This window comes from Bufo bufo, chromosome 3 (assembly GCF_905171765.1).
Source record: "Bufo bufo chromosome 3, aBufBuf1.1, whole genome shotgun sequence".
Lineage (NCBI taxonomy): Eukaryota > Metazoa > Chordata > Amphibia > Anura > Bufonidae > Bufo > Bufo bufo.
The window spans coordinates 107369257-107396859 of NC_053391.1; the positions used below are offsets into that span (position 1 = coordinate 107369257).

General features: G+C 45.1%; 1 protein-coding gene across 1 annotated transcript in view; it reads left to right on the top strand.

Annotated features, from left to right (window-relative positions):
• Nucleotides 1–330: 330 nt before the first annotated feature.
• The window catches only part of SLC46A1 (solute carrier family 46 member 1), a 42465-nt gene continuing 15192 nt past the window's right edge, over nt 331–27603 (top strand). Inside the window, exon 1 of the mRNA XM_040423460.1 lies at nt 331–648. Coding sequence (XP_040279394.1) covers nt 385–648 — 264 coding nt within the window. The 5' untranslated portion in view covers nt 331–384. The remainder of the gene's footprint in view (nt 649–27603) is intronic.

The window sequence follows — 27603 nt, forward strand, 5'->3', positions numbered from 1 at the left end:
TATAATTACCGCACCGATGTGACTGGCAGACAGCGGGTATAATTACCGCACCGATGTGACTGGCAGACAGCGGGTATAATTACCGCACCGATGTGACTGGCAGACAGCGGGTATAATTACCGCACAGCAGTGCGGGGTGACTGGCAGACAGCGGGTATAATTACCGCACCGATGTGACTGGCAGACAGCGGTATAATTACCGCACAGCAGTGCAATGTGACTGGCAGACAGCGGGTACAATTACCGCACGGACATGAGTCAGGAGCAGCAGAGATGACAGAACAGTGGGCGAGACATGGGGTGAGTCGTGGGCGGGGCTACCTGGAGCTCCGCCCCGCCCTGTCTGCGGCCGCACTGCGGAGGGAGCGATCCTCCGGGCGCATTATGCTCAGCGCTATGTCTGAGAACGACCTGCCGGACGTCGTGTGCCCGCCGGACATGGGCGCTGACAGCTCGGAGAAGCCGAGGTTCCGGCGCTGCTACACGGGCCGGTTGACGGTGGAGCCGGTGCTGTTCTTGGCAATGTTTTCGGTGGCGCTTCAGGGCCCGCTCACTACTCAGTATCTGTGGGAGCGGCTTAGCGCTGACATCGGCTACAATGGGAGCAAGACCGAGGGCTGCACTAACAGCACGAACCCCCTGGAGAAGGTGAGAGGCCGTACGTAGACATCACGTGTCACAACAGAGGGTTACCCAATCAGGTGACTGCCTTCATTTCCCCCAGGGCTGCTGAAAAAAAAATGAGCTGAAATATGATTGGTGGATGCCATTTTCCATTACTTTTGGTAGGGTTACCAATAGCAACCAATCAAGTTACTGCTTTCATTTTCCCCAGGTCCTCTGAAAAATTAGAGTTGGAATCTGATTGGTGGATGTAATTTTGCACTACTTTTGGTACTTGTCATGTGCCAGACTTCAGGCTACTGATGGCACCACTGCCAATCCCAGGTGGTCACTACCAGGGCACACTGTGGGTATACAGATGGGCAGAGTCCTGTATCCAGAAGTAGTTGGACTGCAAAAACGTCTGGTGACAGTGTGTTACTCACAATCGGGCTCGGACTGGCCCGCAGGGGTACAGGTGAATCCCCCAGTGGGCCCCTAGTCTCCCACCCCCTGCACAAGTGACACAACACAGTAGACCTTATGCACTACATACAGATATTCAGTGTACAGCACCTCAGCCAGCCTATGTTCAGATAACAAACATGTTAGATTATTATATTTGAATGTATCCGTACGATGGGCCCCCAAAATACATTTTACTGGTGGGCCCTAGGACTGCTCACAATGCAGGGTGTCTGTACCAGGTACTAATGCCTGCCAGGAAAGTTAAATATATATATACACATGTCCAGAAAAATGAACGGCACTCCAATAGGTTATATGAAAATAACTCCTTTAATCACCCGTGCGGTGCCATGTTTCTGCTTGGACCAGAGAGTTCTGCGATGCCTGATGTGAATATTTCCAAAGAAACACACACAACCCCCTACCTGCAAAAGGGGATGTCTGAGCACTGGGGCCCCCACTGATGGTGAAAACAGGGGAATGGAGGGGCAGCACGACCACAGCCCCATACGTGTCCTCAGTTTTCTGTGAATAGTGTTTTTTTTATGGGAAACCCCCTTTAAAGGGGTTAGGGTGGGTTCACACTAGCATTAAGGATTCCGTTATGTTCTGTTATAACGGAAAGCCATAACGCTAGTGTGAACCCACCCCACAATTTTCACCTCTTCACAGGATAGCTGATCATTTTATGATGATGATGGTGGTGGGGGTCCTACCCCTGGGAGACTCCCGCTGGTCACAAGAATTGGGGTCAGTGAAGCCCCTATGTATGCCTTTCCACCTCTCCATTCACACAGGGGACTTGGGCATCCCCCGTCGGTGAGGGTCTGTGGATTACAGCAGTCCTGTAGAAGTGAATGGAGCAGTGGTCACACACTCCTCGCCTCTTCAGTCACACAGGGGATTAGGTGACCCCTGTCCTTGGGATCAGTCGGAGTCTCAACGTCAGGACTAAATGCCTGTGTGACTGACCGCTAGTCTTCCCGATAGCCTCCTACAGGAGCTTGCTCAGGTCTTCAGTGAGGAAAGAGCCACCACCAGACTCTCGTTTAGGAACATGGGGCCGGTGTTGAAACCAGTTGTTCCCCAGGATAGGTCATCAATATCAGATTGGCGGGGTCAGACATCGTTATATATTACTGGATAACTCCTTTAAGCTCCTTCCGTGGAAAATAACGGATTAAAGTCACACCTTGTAAAAAGTGGCAGAGGGTTTACCCTGGGGTTGTGCCTGGTGTACCTCAATAGTTGCACCACATTTCTCAATCTGCGCGCACCTTGTAGCGGAATACTTAGTAGCACACTGGTGTAATGCTCTGCAGTAAGCAAATGTGCTTCGATGTGTATACAAAGCGGCTGCTTTCTCACTGTACGTCATGCGTGGACTGCATGCTACCTGCGGTGGAGTCATAAGTATGATACAGCGTGGAGCCCTTTACCTCGTTGCACTCCATTGTATCATTGGTAGGTTCCCGTTTGGATATGGATGTTTTATTTTCTTTCATCCTCCTTTAGGTATTCATGATCCGTGCACACCCTCATTAAAAAAAACGGCTGGCCACCTAAAGGTGCTGTAACCGGCACTATAAGTGACTTCGCCATTGAACGTTATAAAGGGATCTGCCCCGAAGTCCGATATGTGACGTCTGCCCTCTTGTTTCATTACTGTCTCTTCACTGACTGTACAGCGCTCCGTCCCGAACATGGCCGTGGTGGATATGTGAGGTTCATCCACCGAATAAGAATGTGCAGGCCATGTGCGGTTTTTAAGGCCATGTGCAGTGCAAATGAAGTATATTGCCAAAATTGAAATGCTAAGAGAGAGCTGGACAAAATTTTAAAAACTGTTCCAGGACAGTGTCCATTTGTACCCCGAAAGTAGCCCCAAGCAGTTTGAAGCTTATTCACAACATACTGGAAATATGCCCACCAGTATTGATGTGAGCCTATAGAGCAGCAGTCAGCAACCTTCGGCACTCCAGATGTGTTGAAACTACGACTCCCAGCATGCTCCATTCACTTTTATGGGAGTCCTGAAAATAGCTAAGCAAGTGTGCATGCTGGGAGTCGTAGTTTCACCACAGCTGGAGTGCCGAAGGTTGCTGATCCCTGCTATAGAGTCATAGCATATAGTAATGTAAATGATTCGTCTGGAGATGACGGACTACATTACTCAGCATCCAGTAATCTTAATGCTAGTGTAATGCCTGGTGGTTTGTTTGTTTATTAAAGGGATTTTCTGGTGCAGACCTCACCTTTACACCTGCTGCTAGGATGAGCCCACAAGTAGTGGCTGAAAACTGCACAGAGATGCCATGGTACCAGAGAACGGCCTGGCTTTCAGATTAACGATTAGGCCCCTTTCACACGGGAGAGTATTCCGCGCGGATGCGATGCGTGAGTTAAACGCATTGCACCCGCACTGAATACCGACCCATTCATTTCTATTGGGCTGTTCACATGAGCAGTGATTTTCATGCATCACTTGTGCGTTGCGTGAAAATCGCAGCATGCTCTATATTCTGTGTTTTTCACGCAACGCAGGCCCCATAGAAGAGAATGGGGTTGCGTGAAAATCGCAAGCAAGTGCGGATGCGGTGCGATTTTCACACACGGTTGCTAGGAGACGATCGGGATGGAGACCCGATCATTATTATTTTCCCTTATAACATGGTTGTAAGGGAAAAATAATAGCATTCTGAATACAGAATGCATAGTAAAATAGCACTGGAGGGGTTAAAAATAAATAATAATTTAACTTGCCTTAATCCACTTGATCGCGGAGGCCGGCATCTCCTTCTGTCTCCTTTGCTGAACAGGACCTGTGGTGAGCATTCATTACAGGAAAATGACCTGTGGTGACGTCACTCCGGTCATCACATGATCTTTTACCATGGTGATGGATCATGTGATGACGGAGTGACGTCACCACAGGTCATTTTCCTGTAATTAATGCTCACCACAGGTCCTGTTCAGCAAAGGAGACAGAAGGAGATGCCGGCCTCCGCGATCAAGTGGATTAAGGTGAGTTAAATTATTATTTTTTTTAACCCCTCCAGCGCTATTTTACTATGCATTCTGTATTCAGAATGCTATTATTTTCCCTTATAACCATGTTATAAGGGAAAATAATACAATCTACAGAACACCGATCCCAAGCCCGAACCTTCTGTGAAGAAGTTCGGGTTTGGGTACCAAACATGCGCGATTTTTCTCACGCGCGTGCACATGCATTACAATGTTTTGCACTCGCACAGAAAAATCGTGGGTGTTCCCGTAACGCACCCGCACATTTTCCCGCAACGCCCGTCTGAAAGAGGCCTTAGAGTTTTTCACATGAACAGCAATTTAATCCTCAAAACTGCATGGCCATTAAAGGGGTATTCCGATTTCATAAAGTGATTGGTGGAGGTCTGTTCCTAAAAAAACACTGCTCCGCTCCTGGCCGTGCAGGGAGCTGCACCCAACCCCAGTCACTTTAACCTCCTTCTGATCAAGGGCTGTTCATGTACAGTGCATGGTGTAGGGCATGAATCCAAAGTGCTGTGCATGTATGATGCGAGATTAAAGCTCCTTCTCCTGCAATCTTAACAGAGGCGAAGACAGAAGTGGTTTATTACTGCTCTTTGAGCCCTATCGCATGATTGCCAGGTGTTTAATTTATAGCAGAGCTGCAGGGTCTTAGCAGACCCTCTTCAGCTCTGCCTGTGTACAGTACCCCCCACAAGGGTTGTTTTCCCCAAGTTACAGTGGAAAAGTGCCAAATACCAAAAAAGTGTCGGTGTTCCCCAGACGTCTTTTAATGACATTTTTGGGGATATATTAGGTGCCAAAAAAATATATTGTAAAGGATTGCTCTCTCTCAGGAGGGGGTCGCAATCACAGACTTCTCCTCTGACAATGGGGTTCAAGTCCAAAAGATGCTTTATTTTGGCACTTCAGCACTAGGGATGAGTGAATAGACTTCAGATAAAACACCTGAAGTCGATTCGCATAAAAGTTCATATTGGCTCAGATGAGCCGAAGTTATTGCTTCGCAAAGTCTCGCGAGACTTAAGGCAATAACTTCGGCTCATCTGAGCCAATACATTATAATACTGTACAGCGCTCCTGCTCCGTACAGTATTAGAACAAAGTTTTATGCGTTCGCTCATCCCTATATATCACCATCACATACATAAACATCAAAAATAAACACCTGCCCGTCTGGGCTCTACCTAATACACGTGTTGTCTCTACCTCACCTATAGAGCGCTGTTCACACACGAGATTAGCTCCAGCAGCCTCTCAGGCTTCCTCAGCCTTTCTCCCTCCAAGTCATACATAGAGGGTTGTTTTATCCCTCCTTAATTACAGCAGGCCTCACCTGTGATCACCTCCAGCAAAAGACAATACATGTAGTGGAAGGGTGTGGACTGGCAGATCCCACTACCAAACATATCCCCGAGTCCACATGAAATCCAGCCCAGAACAACATCTAGACAAAACTGTCTCAGCAAATTACACTTTGCTGAAACAACTGCAGCTTTCTGGATTTCAGTTATCTCACCCATGTGAAACTATAAATTGCAAAAAAAACATTGCAAACATTATTTTGGTAGTCCAACAAATAAAAAAGTTACAACTAGTGATGAGCAAAGAGCTTCGGATGCTACATCCAAAGTCACTTCGCTCAAAACTTCGGAACCGAAGCCGAGCTCTGTTCCAAGTTTTAAAGTAGTTTTCCACTTTAAAAACCAACCACCGAAGTTATTCAACGAAGTCTCGTGTGACTGTGAATAACTGACTTTGGCTCATCGGAGGACGTATATTTTAATACTGTACAGAGACGGATCTCTGTACACCCTTTGGCTCCATTCACTCGTCCGCAAATGGGTCCGCATCCGTTCCGCAATTTTGCGGAACGGGTGCAGACCAATTAATTTTCTATGGGGACGGAATGGATGCTGACAGCACACAGTGTGCTGTCAGCATCCGCATTTGCGCGCGGCCCCGATCTTCAGCTCCGCAAAAGATAGAACATGTCCTATTCTTGTCCGCAGCTTGCGGACGAGAATAGGCATTTTTATAGGGGTGCTGGGCGGGTGTGTTGCGGATCCGCAATTTGCGGGTCCGCAACACACCACGGACGTGAGAATGGAGCCTTAGGCCTCTTTCACACTACAGGTTTTTTTTGTTCCGTTTTGCGGGCCGTTTTTGCGTTCCGTATACGGAACCATTCATTTCAATGGTTCCGCAAAAAAACGGAATGTACTCTTTATGCATTCCGTTTCCGTATTTCCGTTTTTCTGTTCCGTTGAAAGATAGAAAATGTCCTATTATTGCCCGCAAATCACGTTCCGTGGCTCCATTCAAGTCAATGGGTCCGCAAAAAAAACGGAACACATACGGAAATGCATCCGTATGTCTTCCATATCCGTTCCGTTTTTGCAGAACCATCTATTGAAAATGTTATGCCCAGCCCAATTTTTTCTTTGTAATTACTGTATACTGTATATGCCATACGGAAAAACGGAACTGAAACACAACGGAAACAAAAAACTGAACAACGGATCTGTGAAAAACGGGCCGCAAAACACTGAAATAGCCATACGGTAGTGTGAAAGAGGCCTTATCCTGAAGTTTTTGAGCGAAGTGACTTTGGATGTAGCATCCGAAGCTCGCTCCACTCATCACTAGTTACAACCGTTGTGAGCTAAATCACAAAAAACTTGTCTGGTCATTAAGGCCTCTTTCACACGGGCGTCACGTGTGCATTGCGGGAAATCCGCGTGAGTGCGCATGCAATTTTAGTCAGTTTTGACTGATTGCGTTGCGTTCAGTTTTTTCCGTGTGGGTGCAATGCATTTTGCACGCGCGTGATAGAAAACTGAATGTGGTACCCAGACCCGAACCCGCACCTCTTCACTGAAGTTCGGGTTTGTTGTTCTGTAGATTTTAATATTTTCCCTTATAACATGGTTATAAGGGAAAATAATAGCATTCTTAATACAGAATGTTTACTAAAATGTGGATTGAGGGGTTAAAAAAAATTAAAAACATGAATTCGCCTTATCCCTGTGATCGCACAGCCGGCATCGTCTTCTTTCTTCTTCTTTCAGGACCTGCGCTGATGTCACCGCACTCACCATGTGGTGAGCGCGATTACATCATCATAGGTCCTAGAAGAAGAAGAAGGATGATGATGATGATGGCTGCGCAAACAAGAGGATGAGGTGAGTTTATTTATTTATTTTTAACCCCTCAATCTACATTTTAGTAAGCATTCTGCATTCAGAATGCTATTATTTTCCCTTATACCATGTTATGAGGGAAAATAATACAGTGAATTTACTTTAATGCTGTCCGGGGTTGCTCATCCCTATCGTCTCCTAGCAACAATGTGTGAAAATCGCACCGCATCCGCACTTGCTTGCGGATGCTTGCGATTTTCACGCAGCCCCATTTATTTCTATGGGGCCTGCGTTGCGTGAAAAACGCAGAATATAGAGCATGCTGCGATTTTCACGCAACGCGCAAGTGATTCGTGTAAAAATCACCGCTCATCTGAACAGCCCCATAGAAGTGAATGGGTCCGGATTCAGTGCGGGTGCAATGCGTTCACCTCACGCATTGCACCCGCGCGGAAAACTCGTCCCGTGTGAAAGGGGTCTAAAAGGCGTTGTCCGGCTATCTCATATTGATGACCTAGAAACTGAATTCAAAGCTTGTGAAATCATCATGAGGAAAGTATAAAGTACAACTGTAATTACAGGGGATTTCCAAAGATTTTTATTTTTTTTGTGCATACATAAGGTGAAAATAACAATACTTTGCTGCTTTTCAAACTGTGCCCCCTCACTGCTGTCCACATGGAGTGCTGAATGTGCGTAGAGCCAGGGGTGACGCAGTGCGAGTCTTTATTTTAGGCCATCAGTAGCTGTACGTATGAAATACAAAGGGGTAGAAATACAGAACATAAGAACAATTGGTAAAACCAAGCAAGCACCATAAACTACAGGATAACAGATCTGACTGCTGCTACTGGTGCCTGATCCGACTGCGCTTTGTACAGGAGAGAACAGAATTGTGATAAATCACATGTGATCTGCACACACGTTAGAACTTGCTCCACTTTTTTCCGACATATTCATGCAGAATTGATATAAAATGGGGGTAGAATATTGTCCCATAACAACCCTTGAGCACCATATTATAGATTAGTACAGCTAGATCATCATCTCTCAGGGCCACGCTACATGGCAGACATTGTGACCTGCATCATTTTACTATGTTGACAGAATGACATAAAACCTTAGAGTCGTCCTATGTTGTCACCTTGTATCCTGCTACCACCACGCAGCTCAAGAATTATCCGTCAGAAAATCTGCAACATCAAGACTCCCCCCCCAATGTTATCCTATGGGGCTGTGAATTGTTTGGCTTGCGTTATCCTCCGCTGTAGAATGGCAACAAAATTCCATGCCATTATACACGCAAAAAAAATCTGCAAGTTTGTAAAAGATAGTTCTGCCACATGTGAGGCCACCCTTATAGATCTGCAGGCACCACATCAGAGGAACGCTGCTTGCTGTGTACTTTGGTCTGTGGTCGGTTACTGCAGGCAACGTGGTCCTCAGCAGCCTTTTAGTAACTTCCATCCCTCCACTGCAAGTAAGGCCTCTTGCCCACGAATGTAAGGGCTCCGTGCCCGTGCTGCGGGCCGCACACGGCGGTTCTGCAATACACGAGTAACCAGCCGTGTGCATTTCGCATCACCGATGCAAATCCAGGAGGTGCGGTGGGGGAACGGAAGCACTACGGAGTGCTTCTGTGGTGTTCCATTCCGTGCTTCCGTTCCGCAAAAAGATCTTTTTACGGAACGGACAGATCACAAACCCCATTCAAGTGAATGTGTCTGTGATCCGCATGCGGCTGCCCCACGGGCACGGAGCCCTTATGTTCGTGGGCAAGAGGCCTAAAGCAATGAAAGGCGATGTCTGAGTCCATTCACACGTCTGTAGTGTATTGCGGATCCGCAATACACCCTGCTGGCACCCCCCATAGAACTGCCTATTCTTTTCCGCAACTGGGGACGCGGAGAGCACATAGTGTGCTCTCCGCATCTCTTCCGGCCCCATAGAGAATGAATGGGTCCGTACCCGTTCCCAATATTGCGGAACGGATGCGGACGTGTGAATGGACCCTAAGAGCGCTTTCACACACACCGCAGAATTTGTTGCAGAAATTTCTTTGACTGAAAATCAGTTCGATTCACCTGAAGGGAATTTGCAGAATCTGTGCTTGCCACCAAAACAACCCCATTAACATCTGCCGCATGTGAGGGCACAGTCATGGTGCCCAAAAGAAGCAATTACGTTACTGCCATGTATTCTCTACTGGTACAGTAGAATTGTTAGAGGTTTTCCCATCACAGACAATGAGGATATATCACTAGGATATGCCCCCATTGTCTGATAGGTGCGGGTCCCAGAGGAGAACGGAGCGAGCAGAGTGGTGGCCGGCCACCGTCAAGCGCTCCCCCCATACAAGTGAATTGGAGCACACCGTGCTTGCTTGGCCACCGTTCCCATTTATTTCTATAGGGCCGACGGAAATAGCAGAGCCAGTGCAATAGCCATGCGCAGTGCCCCCTCCACCACCTTTCCCCGCACCTATCAGACAATGGGGGCATATCCTAGCGATATGCTCCATTGTCTGTGATGGGAATACCCCTTTAACTGAAAGCTTCTGCCATAAGTATGAAACTTATATATAATGGTAAAAACGGATGCACCTGCATAATGAGATAATCTGGTTCATCTGGACTAGTTATAAGTGATGTGACTGCCCTCAGCGGTGACATGTCCCCAGAACCAGCAGAGATGTGCTGCTTGGGGAGAAATCGCTGCTGAGGCCAGTCATTGCAGGAAGTGGACCTCCAGGGACAGGGAGGGGAGTTATTCAACTCCCTATAATGACCACCCCATCCACTCCCCCCCCCTTCCCATGAGCCTTCCTAGCGTCACCCACGAGAGATGCAGTGGCGGCTGTGCGGTGATCAGGTGGGGAGCGTGGGGTAAATATAATCTATATGAGGTGCCTGGGTATTGGGGGATCAGATCTGGGTCCTTCAGATCTGCTATTAGGCACTGAATTATTGTAGAGCATATGGAACAAACTTTGAGCACCTCCTCTGTGTAACTTTCCACTGAACTTTCCCATTTGCAGCTGGAGACTAACTGAGGAGGCAGCTGATCGGTGGGGGTGTGGGGTGTCGGATCATCACTGATCAGATATCAGTCCTCTGGAACCACACAGCAAATTGGCAGAGATGCCTTCCTTCAATTTAAACAGACTTATGTAGCAAAGCTAGAAAAATAGCTAAAGTCGGCCTCACATCTGGAAGTAGGTAGTTCTTTCAGGACTCAAACCCTTAATCGTAAACAAAATCAGATGGGAGCAACATTTTCCATATCATCACCATAACGGCAACAAGGAGATCGACCTCTGTAGGGGCAGGAACAGAGAGAGGTTAAAACACCCCCCTCCACCATACACCAGTGTTTGCTGTCCCTACAGAGGCCAGGGCAGAGAAAGGTCTGCCTGTGGGTCAGGGAGATGGAGAGAAGATGATTTTGATCTGTGTTTGGAACTCCCTGCAGGGAGAATAGGTGCTGTGGCACTTATCTTAACTGCTGGAGCTTGCGGTACTCCCCTGCGCACCGGCGGTCTTTGTGCTAATGCTGGGCAGGGGAGAGAGCCAGGAGGGCTTGCTCTGGTAGATCCTGAGCCTGCTCCTGGGGTAGCATCCTCCTCCTGGCCCCTCGTGGCTTAAGCTGGAGCGAGCACCCGGCGCAATTGCGCTTTGGATGACGTCACTTCCTGAACATATTGGGGGTTGGGGATCACCCTTTACTTAAGTCTGGTGTGTTCCGGCCACCGCACGGCTGTGTTTTCACCTTGTTGCAGTTCATAGTTCCTCCCGTCTAATTTTGATCTGTTTTCGCCTCACAGGTATCTAAGGAGGCTCAGAAGAAACCAAAAAAACCTGCAAAATCTATTTCATGTTTCAAATAGTTACCCCAAAAAGATTTGCAAAGCGTGCATTGCTAATATAGTACAGGAGGAACGTGCCTCACTGAGGGACAAGGTTCGTTCCATGATTCAGAAGGAGGTTAAGGCTTCATTATCTCAGATGTCCGAGGCTGACCAGGGACCCTTACCCCCGAAAAGGCAAAAGTTAATCCCACCCGCCTCTTCTGATTCGGAATGCATGGGTGACTGTGACGACGCCTCTTCTTCCAGACAGTGGGAGGAGGAGAACCCCCTTTTCTGAGGGAGAAATTCCAGAAGGCAGTAAAAAAAAATTCTACTTTGCCACAGATGAGATGACCTCCTTAACCCCTTAAGGACACAGCCTTATTTCACCTTAAGGACCAGGCCATTTTTTGCAAATCTGACCAGTGTCACTTTAAGTGGTGATAACTTTAAAACACTTTGACTTATCCAGGCCATTCTGAGATTGTTTTTTCGTCACATATTGTACTTCATGACACTGGTAAAATGAAGTTAAAAAAAATGCATTTTTATTTATAAAAAAAATACCAAATTTACCCAATTTTTTTTTAAAAAAATTGCAAATTTCCAAGTTTCAATTTCTCTACTTCTATAATACATAGTAATACCTACAAAAATAGTTATTACTTTACATTCCCCATATGTCTACCTCATGTTTGGATCAATTTGGGAATTATATTTTATTTTTGGGGGATGTTACAAGGCTTAGAAGTTTAGAAGCAAATCTTGACATTTTTCAGAAATTTTCAAAAACCCACTTTTTAGGGACCAGAAGTCACTTTGTGAGGCTTACATAATAGAAACTGCCCAAAAATGACCCCATTCTAGAAACTACACCCCTCAAGGTATTCAAAACAGATTTTACAAACGTCGTTAACCCTTTAGGTGTTCCACAAGAGTTAATGGCAAATGGTGATAATTTCAGAATTTAGATTATTTTGGCAAATTTTCCATTTCAATCAATTTTTTCCAGTAACAAAGCAAGGGTTAACAGCCAAACAAAATGCTATATTTATTGCCCCGATTCTGTAGTTTGCAGAAACGACCCATATGTGGCCGTAAACTACGGTACGGGCACACAGTAGGGCGTAGAGGGAAAGGTGCGCCGTATGGTTTTTGGAAGGCAGATTTTGCTGGATTGTTTTTTTTTTCACACCATGTGCCATTTGAAGCCCCCCTGATGCACCCCTAGAGTAGAAACTCAATAAAAATGACCCCATTCTAGAAACTGCACCCCTCAAGGTATTCAAAACTGATTTTACAAACTTTGTTAACCCTTTAGGTGTTGCACAAGATTTAATGGAAAATAGAGATACAATTTCAAAATTTAACTTTTTTGGCAGATTTTCCATTTTAATAATTTTTTTCCAGTTACAAAGCAAGGGTTAACAGCCAAACAAAACTCAATATTTATGGCCCTAATTCTGTAGTTTACAGTAACACCCCATATGTGGTTGTAAACCGCTGTACGGGCACACGGCAGGGTGCAGAAGGAAAGGAATGCCATACGGTTTTGAAAGGCAGATTTTGCTGGACCGGTTTTGTGACACCATGTCCCATTTGAAGCCCCCCTGATGCACCCCTAGAGAAGAAACTCCAAAAAAGTGACCCCATTTTAGAAACTACGGGATAGGGTGGCAGTATTGTTGGTACTAGTTTAGGGTACATAAGATTTTTGGTTGCTCTATATTACACTTTTTGTGAGGCAAGGTAACAAGAAATAGCTGTTTTGGCACCGTTTTTATTTTCAACATTCATCTGACAGGTTAGATCATGTAATATTTTTATTGAGAAGGTTGTCACGGACGCGGCGATACCTAATATGTATACTATTTTATTTATTCATGTAAGTTTTACACAATGATTTCATTTTTGAAACAAAAAAAATCATGTTTTAGTGTCTCCATAGTCTGAGAGCCATAGTTTTTTCAGTTTTTGGGCGATTATCTTAGGTAGGGTGTCATTTTTTGCGGGATGAGGTGACGGTTTGATTGGTACTATTTTGGCCTACATATGACTTTTTTTGATCACTTTTATTACCTTTTTTGGGAAGTAAGGTGGGCAAAATTTCAATTTCATCATAGTTTTTTTATTTTTTTTTATTTATATGGCGTTCACCGTGCGGGTAAAGTAACATGACCGTTTTATAGATCAGGTCGTTACGGACGCGGTGATATTAAACACGTGTAGGGAATTTTTTTTTTTTCATTTTTAATCAGTGATAAATGTGTTTTTTGATTTTTAACTTTTTTTTTTGTTCTTGAAGATCCAGTGGGTCTGATGTCTGTATAATATAGTGTACTGTACTGTATTTTCACTTTACAAAGTCTGATTAGACTTCTGCCTTTAGCAGAAGTCTAATCAGCACCATGGACAGCCTCTGATCAGTACCATGGACAGCCGGACGCCTGTTAAGGCATCCGGTTGCCATGGTACCCATCACTCGCTGCCACAGCAGAGCAGTGGGTGATGGGGAGGGAGGGGGGCCCCCTCCCTCTCCCATCGGGGGCTGAAAAGGCAAAGCAGCCCCCGATAGAAGAGGGAGGGAGGGAGCTCCCTCTTAACCTTTTCCATACAGTGGTCCCTACGGACCGCGGCATGGAAGGGGTTAAACGCATGTCTGAATCTGAATTGACCTGCGGTTTGCCGCGATCGCCGACATGGGGGGGGTCACAGGACCCCCTGGCGCATTTAGCCATGGTGCCTGCTCAATGATTTGAGCAGGCACCGGGTTCTGATCACTGCCCGCCGGGCAGCGGTGATCGGAACTATACATGACGTACCGGTACGTCATGTGTCCTGAAGAGGTTAAAGCTGTAAGAGCCACCATGGGCGTGGAGGATGTTCAAAAAAACTCACTCCATTCAGGAGATGTTTGGGGGACTAAGGACAAAAAGAACCAGAGCGTTCCCGATTAACAAAAACATTCGGGATATGATCTTGGAGGAGTGGTCAGACCCTGAGAAGAGGCTAGGGGTATCTAGAGAATACAAGAACCGCCTGTCATTTGATCCGGCAGAGTCAAGACTATTTGACGAGATCCCCAAAATAGACGTACAGGTAGCCAAGGTTAATAAAAAAAAAAAAAATAAAAAAAAACTCTTTACCCTTTGAAGACGCATCGAAATTGAGGGACTCCATGGAGAGGAAAGCAGACAGCTTATTACGTAAATCCTGGGAGGCGTTAATGTTTAATCTTAAATCTAACATTGCTGCAACCTCGGTCGTGAGGTTTATATGTATCTTTGGCTAAATTAATTAGAATCCCATTTGAGGGATAAGACCCCCAGGGAGGAAATAATAAATTCCATTCCTCTTCTAAAATCAGCATAGGCCTTTTTAGCGGATGCGTCTGCTGAGTCCATTAGATTCTCTGCTAAGGATGCAGGTCTTTCTAATGTGGCACATCGTGCCCTTTGGATGAAATGGTGGTCAGGGGACAAGACTTCAAAAATGAAGTTATGCTCTATCCCCTTTTCAGGTGAATATGTCTTCGATCCTGGAAAAGGAGTCAGATAAAAAGAAGGGGTTTCCAGAGGATAGACCTTTTTATAGGAGGAAAATTCCCTTTCGTTCCTTTCAGGGCCAAGAGAGATCCTACAGAGGGAAAGGGAAGTCAGGCTGCTGGAGTTACCCCAAAGAGGGTAAGGGGAAAGGTTTCTCCTCAATCCCCAGAGTAAACCTGCTGATAAACAATGATGCCAGAGTGGGGGAAGGCTAAAGAAATTTCTATCTTTCTGGGAGACGGTAACCCTGGGCCCAGGAGGTAGTCAGAGTGGGCTACAAAATAGAATTTTCTTCAGCCCCCCGAGGAGATTTTTGATATCAAATCTGGGATCAGTGAAAGCTCAGTGCAGCATTTGGCAAGGGATCAAAGATCTCGGATTTAGAGGTTGTAATTCAGGTCCCAGTTTCAGAACGGGGCCAGGGATTCTTTTCTAGTCTTTCTGCTGAAAAAGAAGGAAGGGTTATTCCGTATGATTATAAATTTGAAATTCCTCAACAAGTACATATCCTACGGGAAAATCAGGATTGAATCCCTACAGTGGACTTAAAAGATGCGTGTTATCACATCCCGATCCACCGCAACTCTCAAAAATTCCTAAGATTCACCATAATAGACCAGCAAGGCAACATTCACTATTTTCAGTTTACAGCTCTTCCATTTGAGATATCCTCGGCTCCCAGCATATTCACCAAGCTGGTGATTCGAGATGTTAGCATTCCTGAGACAAAAATAACTAAACTTGATCCCTTACCTAGACGACTTCCTTCTAGTGGGAGATACAGTAGACCAATTACTAAGAATCTGGACACCTTTTTATCCACTCTAAGGCCTCTTTCACACGAGCGTAGGGCTGGAGGGGTTAAAAAAATAAAATTTATTTAACTCCCCTTAATCCACTTGTTCGCGCAGCCGGCATCTCTTCTGTCTTGTTCTGTGAGGAATAGGACCTTTGATGACGTCACTACGCTCATCACATGGTCCGTCACATGATCCATCACCATGGTAAAAAAAAGCTCATGTGATGGACCATGTGATGAGCGCTGTGACGTCATCAAAGGTCCTATTGCTCACAGAACAAGCCAGAAGAGATGCCGGCTGCGCAAACAAGTGGATTAAGTTAAATTATTATTTTTTTAACCCCTCCAGCCCTATTGTACTATGCATTCTGTATTCAGAATGCTATTATTTTCCCTTATAACCATGTTATAAGGGAAAATAATAAAGATTGGGTACTCATCCCGATCGTCTCCTAGCAACCGTGCGTGAAAATCGCACCGCATCCGCACTTGTTTGCGATTTCACGCAGCCCTATTCACTTCTATGAGGCCTGCGTTGCGTGAAAAACGCACAAAATAGAGCTTGCTGCGATTTTCACGCAACGCACAAGTGATGCGCGAAAATCAACGCTCATGTGAACAGCCCCATAGAAATTAATGGCTCCACGTTCAGTGCAGGTGCAATGCGTTCAACTCACGCATTGCACCCACGCGGAAAACTCGCCTGTGTGAAAGGGGCATAACAGAACTGGGCTGGATTGTCAATTCACAGAAATCCTGTCTACAGCCATCGACCAGAGTACGGTACCTAGGAGTCATCATGCGCAGTCACAGACCACTTTCCTGCCCACAGACAAGATTCATACTCTAAAGCAGAAAGTCAGAACCTTCCAGAGGAAGACGATCTGCTCTATAAGAGAAGCTATGAGTTTGCTGGGAACTCTGACAGCCTGCATTCCCTTAGTAATTTGGAGTCAACTACATTCCCGTCCCATGCAGTCCTGGATTCTGGGCATCTGGGACAAGCAACAGATGTCGCTAGATTGCAAGGTTCCCATTCCAGCCTATGTAAAAGCCTCAAGCTGGTGGAAGGTGGACAACAATCTCTCACAGGGTGTGGTCCGGAGGAAGTATCCCTATGTTCAGATCAAGACTGATGCGAGTCAGTCAGGCTGGGAAGCAAAAATTGGGGAATCCTATTACCAAGGTTCCTGGGCCCCTTCGGTAAGCAGCCAATCCTCAAACTTCAGAGAGCTGAGCGCTGGGAAGCCTTAAAAATGGCGAAAGAGGCTCTTTTGGATCACCACCTCAGGATCCTGTTAGACAACACAATGACAGTGGCTTACCTCTCGCATCAGGGAGGAACAAAATCAAAGCATCTTCTAGACCTTTCAAACTAAGTATTTTACTGGGCCGAAAGGAACTTTAGGTCTATCTCGGCAACTTATCTCAAAGGGACCCTCAATCAGGAGGCAGACTTTCTAAGCCGACACACAATAGACTAAACAGAATGGTCCCTAAATCCGGAGGTCTTCGGAATGATAGTCGACAGATGGGGGACACCAGACAGATTTGTTTGTCTCAAAAGACAACAAAAAAGTGAACAGATTCTGTTCCCTAGATCCCAGGGCCAATCCTTGGATGATAGATGCATTCGCCACGACATGGGTCTGGAATGTGTGTTATGCGTTTCCTCCAATACCGATTATTCAAAGAGTAATTTAGAAAATTCTACAAGATAATTGAATTGTCATCCTAATAACCCCCTTTTTGGCCAAAGAGGAGTTGGTTTTCCTCCCTCAAAAAACTTTCAATCTCCAGCCCATGGACTCTTCAGCTCAGGGAAGACCTTCTACATCAGGGGCCCATCCTACATCCCGACAGAGTTTTTAAGACTGACAGCTTGGATCCTGAGGTCGAAATACTGAAGCGTCAAGGACTTTCAGACAGGCTCATAGCTACTCTCGGGTCCAGTAGGAAGAAGGGGACATCTAACATATACCTAAAAATTTGGCGGAGATTCTGCTATTGGTCAGGGGAATCTTCTCCAAACCTAGTTGGACCAAAGATTCAACAAATCTTAGATTTCCTTCAACAGGGTCTAGAACTGGGTCTTAGGCCATCTACTCTACGTACAGGTATTGGCATTCAGCTGTTTCTTCGATGCGGACTTGGCAAGTCACAGATGGATCAGAAGATTCATAAGAGCAGCATCAAGATTGAGGCCCACTTTGAAATCCCGAGTTCCTTCCTGGAACATTAACACTGTTTTAAATGGCTTAACTGTGAGTCCGTTTGAACCTCTGGAAGACTGTCCGCTCAAATTCCTATCTTTCAAGACAGCATTTCTGATTGCAATCACATCCGCAAGAAGGCTGGTTGAAATAAAGGCTATCTTAGAATCCTGGAAGATAGGATAGTACTCGGACTAGACCCAGGGTTCCTGCCTAAGGTGGTATCTGACTTCCACAGTGATCAAGAGATCATCCGCCCGTCTTTTTGTAATAACCCAAAAAATAGCAGGGAAAGTTCCTTTCACACTTTAGACGTACGGTTCTGAATTACTTGGAGGTCACTAAGGAATTGAGGAAGTCCGATAGTCGTCTTGTTCAGTTCTTAGGGAAAAATAGGGGGAAGAGTTTGTCTAGGTCCTCCATTGCCAGGTGGATTAAGTGCGCAATTTCCCATTGTTATACCACTCAGGGGTTCTCTTGTCCAGCCAACTTAAAAGCGCATTAAACTAGAGCTATGTCCTCTTCTCATGCTGAAAAAGCAGATGCCTCCATGGAAGACATTTGTAGGGCGGCGACCTGGTCCAGTATACCAGTGACAGGGCCAGGCAGCGCTGCTTTCCTCCCGCCGGCCGTGTCTGCAGTGTAAATCTCGCGCAGGCGCAGTGAGGGAGGGACGCTTGGCGGCTGTTGGCTTCCTCATTGCGGGAGGAGGGCAGCGCTGCCTGGCCCTGTCAATCAAGAGAAGGGCATTAAAAGAGGTGGGTAAACGCAGCCTCTAGGAGCAGGTTCAATGCCCTCCCCTCCCCTCCCCTCCCCTCTCCTCCCCTCCCCTCTCCTCGAGTCTAATTAGCATATTATGAAAGTTCGTTTTTCTCAATAAAGACTTTAGGCAGTGAGATGGCACTAATATAGTTATATTCAGCTGACATTAGCACATCGCTAATGTCAGCCAGCTTAATACCCATTTTTCAGGTGACAGAAACACTTTAAGGGAAACCTCTGGGTGGGTACTATTTCTATTATGGAGACCGGTTGATATACGTGACTACTATTGTAGGCTAGGTAATGTTCCTGGATTTATGAGTAAAATATATGCAAATCATCATGTCTGACATCTGCTGGCGTCAGGTTTAGGAAAGCAAATTTAAATATATTTAGCTGAAACCCAGAGGGGCATCATCTGGCCTACAATACTGCGTATGTGGTGTACCATGGGCTCTCCATAATGAGAAAGACAACACATATATATTGTTGAGAAACACTATTTGTGAACTAAGCTCTCTCTCTCCCTCTCTCTCCTCGAAACTAATCACAAAAAATTCCGGTTCGGCTGGATCTGAACTTTGAGAACTTCGGACCGAATCCCGGTAGAACCAGTTTGCTCATCCTTAGTTCCTATGTTATTGGGAAATGTCAGCCAGCCAGCAAATCTGTCCAGGATTTGCGAGGAGCCTGGAAAGATCAGTGTAATGTTCTGAACGCTCAGACTCCCTTAGTCCCTCACTGCTGTACAAACAGTCAGAGCTAACATTACATCGCTATTTGTTAAGGTGAGAGCTGGTTATGCAGGTGCCATCACGTGGACACATTTATATTCTTGCCTAATAAAGTAAGCGAACCATAAAAAGCCTCAAGAAAGCAATGCCTTCACAGAACATGCATACTGTAAATTCATCGTACAGGTGTCAAAGTAGTAAATGAATCTCAATTACAAACCCGGCAGATAAAATCTGTGCTAGATGGGGTAAAAAAAAAAAGCAAAAAGCATGGAAATTGTTGGGAGTCTGCGTCCTTCTGTAACGCTTTCTGGGGCTTGGCAGCTTGGATGCATGGATGATGAATGGTTTAATATAATGGATACCTAGAAATTTTGCAGCTTGCCTTAGCGTTAGGCTACTTTCACACTTACGGCAGATTGATCCGGCAAGCAGTTCCGTTGGCGGAACTGGATGCGGCAAAACGTATGCCAACTGATGACATTTGTAAGACTGGTTAGGATCCTGATCAGTCAGAAAAATGCATTGAAATGCCGGATCCGTCTTTCTGGTGTCATCTGGAAAAACGGATCCGGCATTTATGTTTTTGCAAGGACGGATCCGGCATTCCGATATTTTGAATGCCGGATCTGGCACTAATACATTCCTATGAAAAAAAATGGCAAGTCTTCAGACTTTTTGGCCGGAGATAAAACCGTAGCATGCTGCAATTTATCTTTTGCCTGATTAGTCAAAAAGACTGAATTGAAGACATCCTGAACTGAATGCTCTCCATTGAGAATGCATAGGGATATAACTAATCAGTTCTTTTCCGGCATCGAGCCCTTTTGACGGAACTCGGTGCCGGGAAAGAAAAACACAAGTGTGAAAGTACCCTAATCTGCCAACCCAGGTACTTCATAAAAAGGCAGGTGATGATTTGGATTGACCTTGAGAGATCGGTACAGACCCTTGTGCTGTTCTAGGCCTGTATAAAGAAAACTGGAAATAGTATAAAATATTGGGCTCATGCCCATTTTATGGAAATGTAAGGCGTGATATTGTAACATAGCCCATACTGTACGGTATATGACTTTGATTTTACAGTACATTGATCCCTCAGGATCCATTCACACGTCCGTTGTTTCTTTCCTGATCTGTTCCGTTTTTTGCGGAACAGATCTGGACCAGTTCTGTACTCATTCATTTTCAATGGGTCCTGGAAAAAAATCAGACATTGAGCTGTCCGATTTTTTTTTTCAGGACCCATTGAAAATGAATGGGTACAGAACTGGTCCAGATCTGTTCCGCAAAAAACGGAACAGATCAGGAAAGAAACAACGGACGTGTGAATAGACCCTCAGGGTGGATTTGATTTAAATCAAACTGATTTAAATCCCTAGTCAGTAAGGCTTGATTTAAATCATAGTTTTCTACATAAAGACTAATTCTTGCTGGTATAACTTATAATATGCAAGTAGTTGAAGATTTTTAGAATAACTTTTCATATTAGTTTGATTAGGTTGATTCTGCATTCATAGGTTTGTAGAAGTTAGGATTAAGGTCTTTTTCTCAACTCTGTTCATGTTATAAAATTTTTGCTGTGAAGAGGCATGTGATCTCTGCTGAGTCAAATTCAGTTTTGAGAACTGCAAAAGTAAACCAAGCATCTGTGATAATATCTTGTAGGCAGAGAAACTGCCTCTGGAAGAGCATGACCTTGTGAATGGATTTATGGAATTTATTTACCAAAAAAATTTAACATATACAGTCTTATTCTACATAATTAAAAAACGAATCTTTATTTCATGATGGAATAACCTTTGGATGGTAATATATTTAACTCAAAAAGCATTTTATATAAAATAAAAAATCTGATTTAAATAAAAAATAAAATCCTTTTTTTTTCTTTAGTTTTTTAAATCATTGATTTTTATCCACCCTGCTCAGGATACAATATTTTGAACATACAATGGTCTTTTCTAACCAGACTCGGACAATGTCTCAGACTCTACTCCATCAAGGCCATTTCTCTGGTAAAATAGCTGGATTAGTTGCTAGTTAGCAGCTATTCCTGACTGTTATATATAAGGACTTGTCTTATCTGTCTTGGTTATCTGCTTATTTTTCTTAAATCTTCATTTTCTTGGATGACATTTTGGCGCTTTGGAACCGATTTTACTCAAGTTACAATGGTTTCAGCATACAATGGTCATCCTGGAACCAATTTATTATTGTATCTTGAGGGATCACTGTATATGGAGGCACTCAGAGGTTTGTATTACTCTCTTGTAGTTCTCTAGATTAGTCATTAATGTGTGATCATTGGAGGCCTGACCCCTGGAAAAACTATTGTAGGAGTGCCCCAGCCCCTTCATTCTATTCAACATCAGTGGTCCCTAAGGTCCCAGCTGATCATTTACAGTTTAGAAGTCAATAGGGCACATTTAATAAAGTCTGTGCCTGTTTTTAGTCAGTTTTATACAGTATTAGGGCTCAGTCAGACGGCTGTATTGCGGAACGGTTGCGGACCTATTCATTTCAATGGGGCTGCAAAAGACCGTGATTCTGTTCTGCGGCCCCACGCAAAAAATATAAAGTATGTCCTATTCTTGTCTCCAAATTGCGGAACGCACGCGGCCAGTATCCGTGTTTTGTGGATCCGCAAAACACTATGGACTTGGGAATGCGGCTTTAGGCAGAGTTAACATCACCAATATTTTTCTGATACTTCAGAAGAACAGAAAAATAATGGATCCTGTAAATAAAAAAAATAAAAAATAACATACTGTGCATCAGTTATGCACATTTGGCATCCATTTCAGCTATTTCTGTCTGAGGTCCGGGAAAAAAGTCCTTTTTTTTTTTAATTGCATTTACTAGTTCAATTGAGTCTGTTTAGGAGGCTTTTACACCTCGTTCGCCTATTTTTTTTTTTTGTGGACTAATTCCGAAGTTTTCCAACTTTTGTGACCTCCCCCCCCGACCTATTTATGTAGGTGCACCTTTGTTTGCACCTGAATTTGTCGCAAAAACGGTATAGTTTCTTCTCCGCCCCAGGGCTGGCGTACTTTTCTTTGTTTGTTTTCAGTGGTGAAGTACAAGCGTAAGGGCTCTGTGCCCGTGCTGCAGACAGCAAATAGCGGTCCTCAATACATGGGCACCGGTGAACCCATTGACTTGAATGGGTCCGCAATCCACAAGATACGGCAAAAGATAGGACATGGACCTATCTTTTACAGTGTGGAGACAAAGACCCAAAAGCCCATGGAAGTGCTTCATAGTATTTCCGTGGACTTCCAGTCCGTGCCTCCTCACTGCAAAAGATAGGACATGTCCTATCTTTGACTGTATTTTGCGGATCGCGGACCTATTCAAGTCAGTGGGTCAGCAGCAGGAAGTGCACATGGCCAGTGCCCATATATTGTGGAACCTGCTGTTTGCGGTCCACAAGATGGGCACAGAGCCCTTACGTTGGTGGGCATGAGCCTAACAGGTATCACTATAGTCTACAAATTAGCTGCATTGGGTGCATAGCTCTTCAGGTGTGTCTAACACTGGGCCCAAACCACATGTTGATGCACAGCCAGCGTCAGATAAGAAATATAGAAATCGCCTACGTTCATCCATTTTAATCACTGGACTTTTAGAACTGATAATAAATTTATTGAGGATTTATCAGCCAGTCTCAGTGTGAGTCATCTGCTTATTACTCTGTTGTGAAGTAGATTTAACACATTACACAACTGTGATCGGCCTGGGAAACGCAGTCCATGCGTCTGGCGGATCTCCCCCTGAACTGACTGTTCCTCAGTTTTTTTTATGATACGGTCAGTTCATTTCTGATTGCAGATCTCTTCTAGGGAACACAGTCTGGTACAAGAGATCCACAATCGCATAAAACACTAAGGCCTCTTTCACACGGGCGTTGCGGGAAAATGTGCGGGTGCGTTGCCGAGTGCAAAACATTGTAATGGTACCCGAACTTCTTCACAGAAGTTCGGGCTTGGGTTAGGTGTTGTGTAGATTTTATTATTTTCCCTTATAACATGGTTATAAGGGAAAATAATAGCATTCTGAATACAGAATGCTTAGTAGGTGATCAATGGAGGGTTAAAAAAAAAATAAAAAAATTAACTCACCTTCTCCTCTTGTTCGCGTAGTTCCCGTCTCTTCTTTACTTCTCAAAAGATGAACTATCGGCTAGGACCTGTGGTGACGTCAGATCACATGCTCCAATCACATGGTCCATCACCACGGTTATGTACCATGTGATTGGAGCATGTGATCTGACGTCACCAAAGGTCCTTTAGCCGATAGTTCATCTTTTGAGAAGTAAAGAAGAGACGGGAGCTACGCGAACAAGAGGAGAAGGTGAGTTAATTTTTTTATTTTTTTTTAACCCTCAATTGAAAACCTACTATGCATTCTGTATTCAGAATGCTATTATTTTCCCTTATAACCATGTTATAAGGGAAAATAATACAGTTTATAGACTGTCTCCTAGCAACCATGCGTGAAAATCGCACCGCATCCGCACTTGCTTGCGGATGCTTGCGATTTTCACGCAACCCCATTCACTTCTATGGGGCCTGCGTTGCGTGAAAAACGCAGAATATAGAGCATGCTGCGATTTTCACGCAACGCATAAGTGATGCGTGAAAATCACCGCTCATGTGAACAGCTCCATAGAAATGAATGGGTCGGTATTCAGTGCGGGTGCAATGCGTTCACCTCCCGCATCGCATCCGCGCGGAATACTTGCCCGTGTGAAAGGGGCCTAATACAGTCATTTTCCCGGGAGCCACGGTCAGTCCAGGAGAGCCGGCAGACGCACTGACCATGTTTCCCAGGCCGATAAGTCATGTGCATGAGCCCTCAAAGGGCTTGTCTGCTTTTTTAGGGCCCATTCACAGATTGGTGGGGGTACGGCTCCCAGCACCCCACCAATCAGCTTTTTGAAGAGACGTACAAGCGCTGCCTTCTCTTCACTCCTTCTGTACTCGCCGTCTGCGTTGCAGCTGTGAGCAGCGTAATTACTACTATGGCGCCCCCTTTCACTTCTATGGGACGGCTCTGTAGTATTCACTTGAACAGGAAGGAGCCGCCCCATAGAAGTTAATAGGGGATAAACAGCGAAAAGTTCTCTTCAAACAGCTGATCTGTGGGGTCCGACTCCCGGTCTGATTATTGATGACCTCTCCTGAGGACAGGTTATCAATATAAAAAAAAGCAGACAGCCCCTTTAAATTGACTTTTTTTGCTTATTAATTGGTTACTAAACAAAGGCCACTTACCTGCTTTCACACAGTCGTTGATTGTGAGCCAAAACCAGGAATGGAGCCTCCACAGAGATGAGGTACAAGGGGAGGATTTACACCTGCTCTGTGTTTGACCCTCACTTGGTTTTGGGTCGCAATCACTGATCAAACACTGACTGAGTGAAAGCTGCCTAATAGTATGGCGGCTCCTGTGAACGTCCCGCTCACTGCGGCATACTATTATGTCACTGGATGAGAACGGACTACATCAGGGTTTCTCAACTCCGGTCCTCGGGACCTACCGGTCATGTTTTTTAAGGATTTCCTTAGTATTGAACAGGTGATATAATTAGTGTCCATCCATCAGGACTTACCACAGGTGTTCATTCTGTGGGATATTCTCAAATCCTGACCGGTAGGTGGGTCCCAAGGACCGGAGTTGAGAAACCCTGGACTACATGATGATTTCTCTAACTGTAAAAAATAGAAATACCTTCTAAACATAGTACCACATACGGGGGATACCCTTTCCTAACCACACTGGGGAGGTAGAAAGGGGTGTTCCATCTTCATGGGCCTTTCGGGCAAACCCCCCCCCATGTGGTCAGACCTGCAGAGAGAAGCATACTTACCTGCTCCCGCGTTTGACAGCCGCTGCAGTGCTGACCTGTCCCCTTGTGTCACATCAGTGGGTCAGGTATGATTGTCACAGAGTTCCCTACCATGTGGATGTATCCTTTAACCTTAGGCTACATGCACACAACCATTGTGCGTTTTGCGGTCCGCAAAACACGGATGTGTCCGTGTGCGTTCCGCAATTTGCGAAACGGCACGGACAGCCATTGAAATAACTGCCTATTCTTGTCTGCAATACGGACAAGAATAGGGCAGGTTCTATTTTTTTTTTGCGGGGCCACAGAACGGAGCAACTGATGCGGACAGCACACGGAGTGCTGTCCGCATCTTTTGCGGTCCTATTGAAGTGAATAGGTTCGCATCCGAGCTGCAAAAACTGCGGCTCGGATGCGGACCAAAACAACGGCCGTGTGCATGAGGCCTTACACTGAGACACGATAAACATTCTCATACTGTTAGACTACTAACACCACCGCTGGTATGATGTCCTTATTGTGGAATGATATTGTAGCTTTTCAGTCCACAGAACATTAGTCTAAGGCCTCCTGCACACGACCGTATGGCTTTTTCAGTGTTTTGCGGTCCGTTTTTCACGGATCCGTTGTTCCGTTTTTTGTTTCAGTTGTGTTTCCGTTTCTGTTCCGTTTTTCCGTATGTTCCTATACAGTATACAGTAATTACATAGATAAAAATGGGCTGGGCCTAACATTTTCAATAGATGGTTCCGCAAAGAACGGAAAACATACGGATGCATTTCCGTATGTGTTCTGTTTTTTTGCGGACCCATTGACTTGAATGGAGCCACGGAACGTGATTTGCGGGCAATAATAGGACATGTTCTATCTTTAAACGGAACGGAAAAACTGAAATACGGAAACGGAATGCATACGGAGTACATTCCTTTTTTTTGCGAAACCATTGAAATGAATGGTTCCGTATACGGAACGCAGAAAACGGCCAGTAAACGGGGGAAAAAAAAAAACGGTCGTGTGCAGGAGGCCTAAAAGTCATGAGAGCTGTCAAGGTATTTAATTAATATTGAAAGTCTGCGGGACTGCGGGAGATAGCCGCGTTAACGCTCTGTTATCTCTGGCAGTCCCATGTAGTTTGAAGGGAGAGGTCGTGCTTCTTCCAAAGAAGCACAAATTCCAACTGCGCAAGCGCTGAGCCACAGAACAGGAGCAAGAATACAGGGCTAGACAAGATGTCTGGCCCTGTCAATCACAGGTGTGAGGGAGCGCACAGGGGAGGTAACTTTGCTCCTAGCCTTCTGGCCAGCACCCTTCGTGCTCCAAAGAGCTAATACGCTTCTATGTACAAAGATAACGAAGGTGTTGTTTCCATCAGCATTTTTGACCCTACCTGGTTTAATAGGGTTGCTCATGCTGACAGATGCTCTAATACTGTTATTACCCTATATACTGTATATATCATCATGAGTGTGTCAGCCTAAGTGTGGTGTAATCCATGTAATTTCTGTAAAACCTCTGTCCTTTATAAATGACTATGTGATTGCTTATATAGTCACGCTGACTACAACATGTAGTAAAGTCGTCTGTGGAGTACACCTGCCATGACACCGGTGACGGTCAAGTTTCTGAAGCTCAGGTTGTCACACCAGAGAGAATTGGAAACTTTTTTTTAATCTTTTTGAGCTGTGCCCAGTCAGAAGAAATTTGGATTCTTCCCCTCCCTTCGGCTGGCATTGCACCTAGTGACCAAAAATGTCTGATTTTGTAGTGATAATTCGTGATCCCAGTGGCAGGACCTGTCCGATCAGTAATTTTCCTGTATACATTTTTTCTCAGCCATCGCTAAGGTGCCCATGCACCTTCAATAGCAGTCAGCCAGAGACCCGTTCGGTGACAGCTGCTGTATTCTTCCTGACTACCCCCATATGCATGTGTTATCAATCTGGAGAGCAGAAAATGGTGCTTGCAGACACATCTGTTGTAAGGCATGGTGAAATTCATGCTGTTGGTAGGGAGTCAGGACACCTTCACACACATAAGTTAGTCGGGAAAAGGGTACTTTCACACTAGCGTTTTTCTTTTCCGGGCACTGAGTTCCGTCAAAAGGGCTCAATTCCGGAAATGAACTGATCAGTTTTATCCCCATACATTCTGAATGGAGATTAATCCGTTCAGGATGCATAAGGATGTCTTCAGTTCAGTCATTTTGACTGATCAGATAAAACCGCAGCATGCTACGGTTTTTATCTCCAGCCCAAAAAACTGAAGACTTGCCTGAATGCATTTTTTTACATAGTAATGTATTAGTGCAAACATGCGCAGACCGAAAAAAAGGTGAAAAAAAAAAAATATGCCGGATCCGTTTTGCCGGTTGACACCAGAAAGATTGATCCGGCATTTCAATGCATTTTTCTGACTGATCAGGCCTTTTTAAGACTGATCAGGATCCTGATCAGTCTTACAAATGCCATCCGTTGGCATACGTTTTGCCGGATCCGGCAGGCAGTTCCGGAGACGGAACTGCTTGCCGGATCACTCTGCTGCAAGTGTGAAAGTACCCTAAGCAGATTTGCCCGATTTTGCTGGTATGTGTATGGCCACCTCTGCTCAT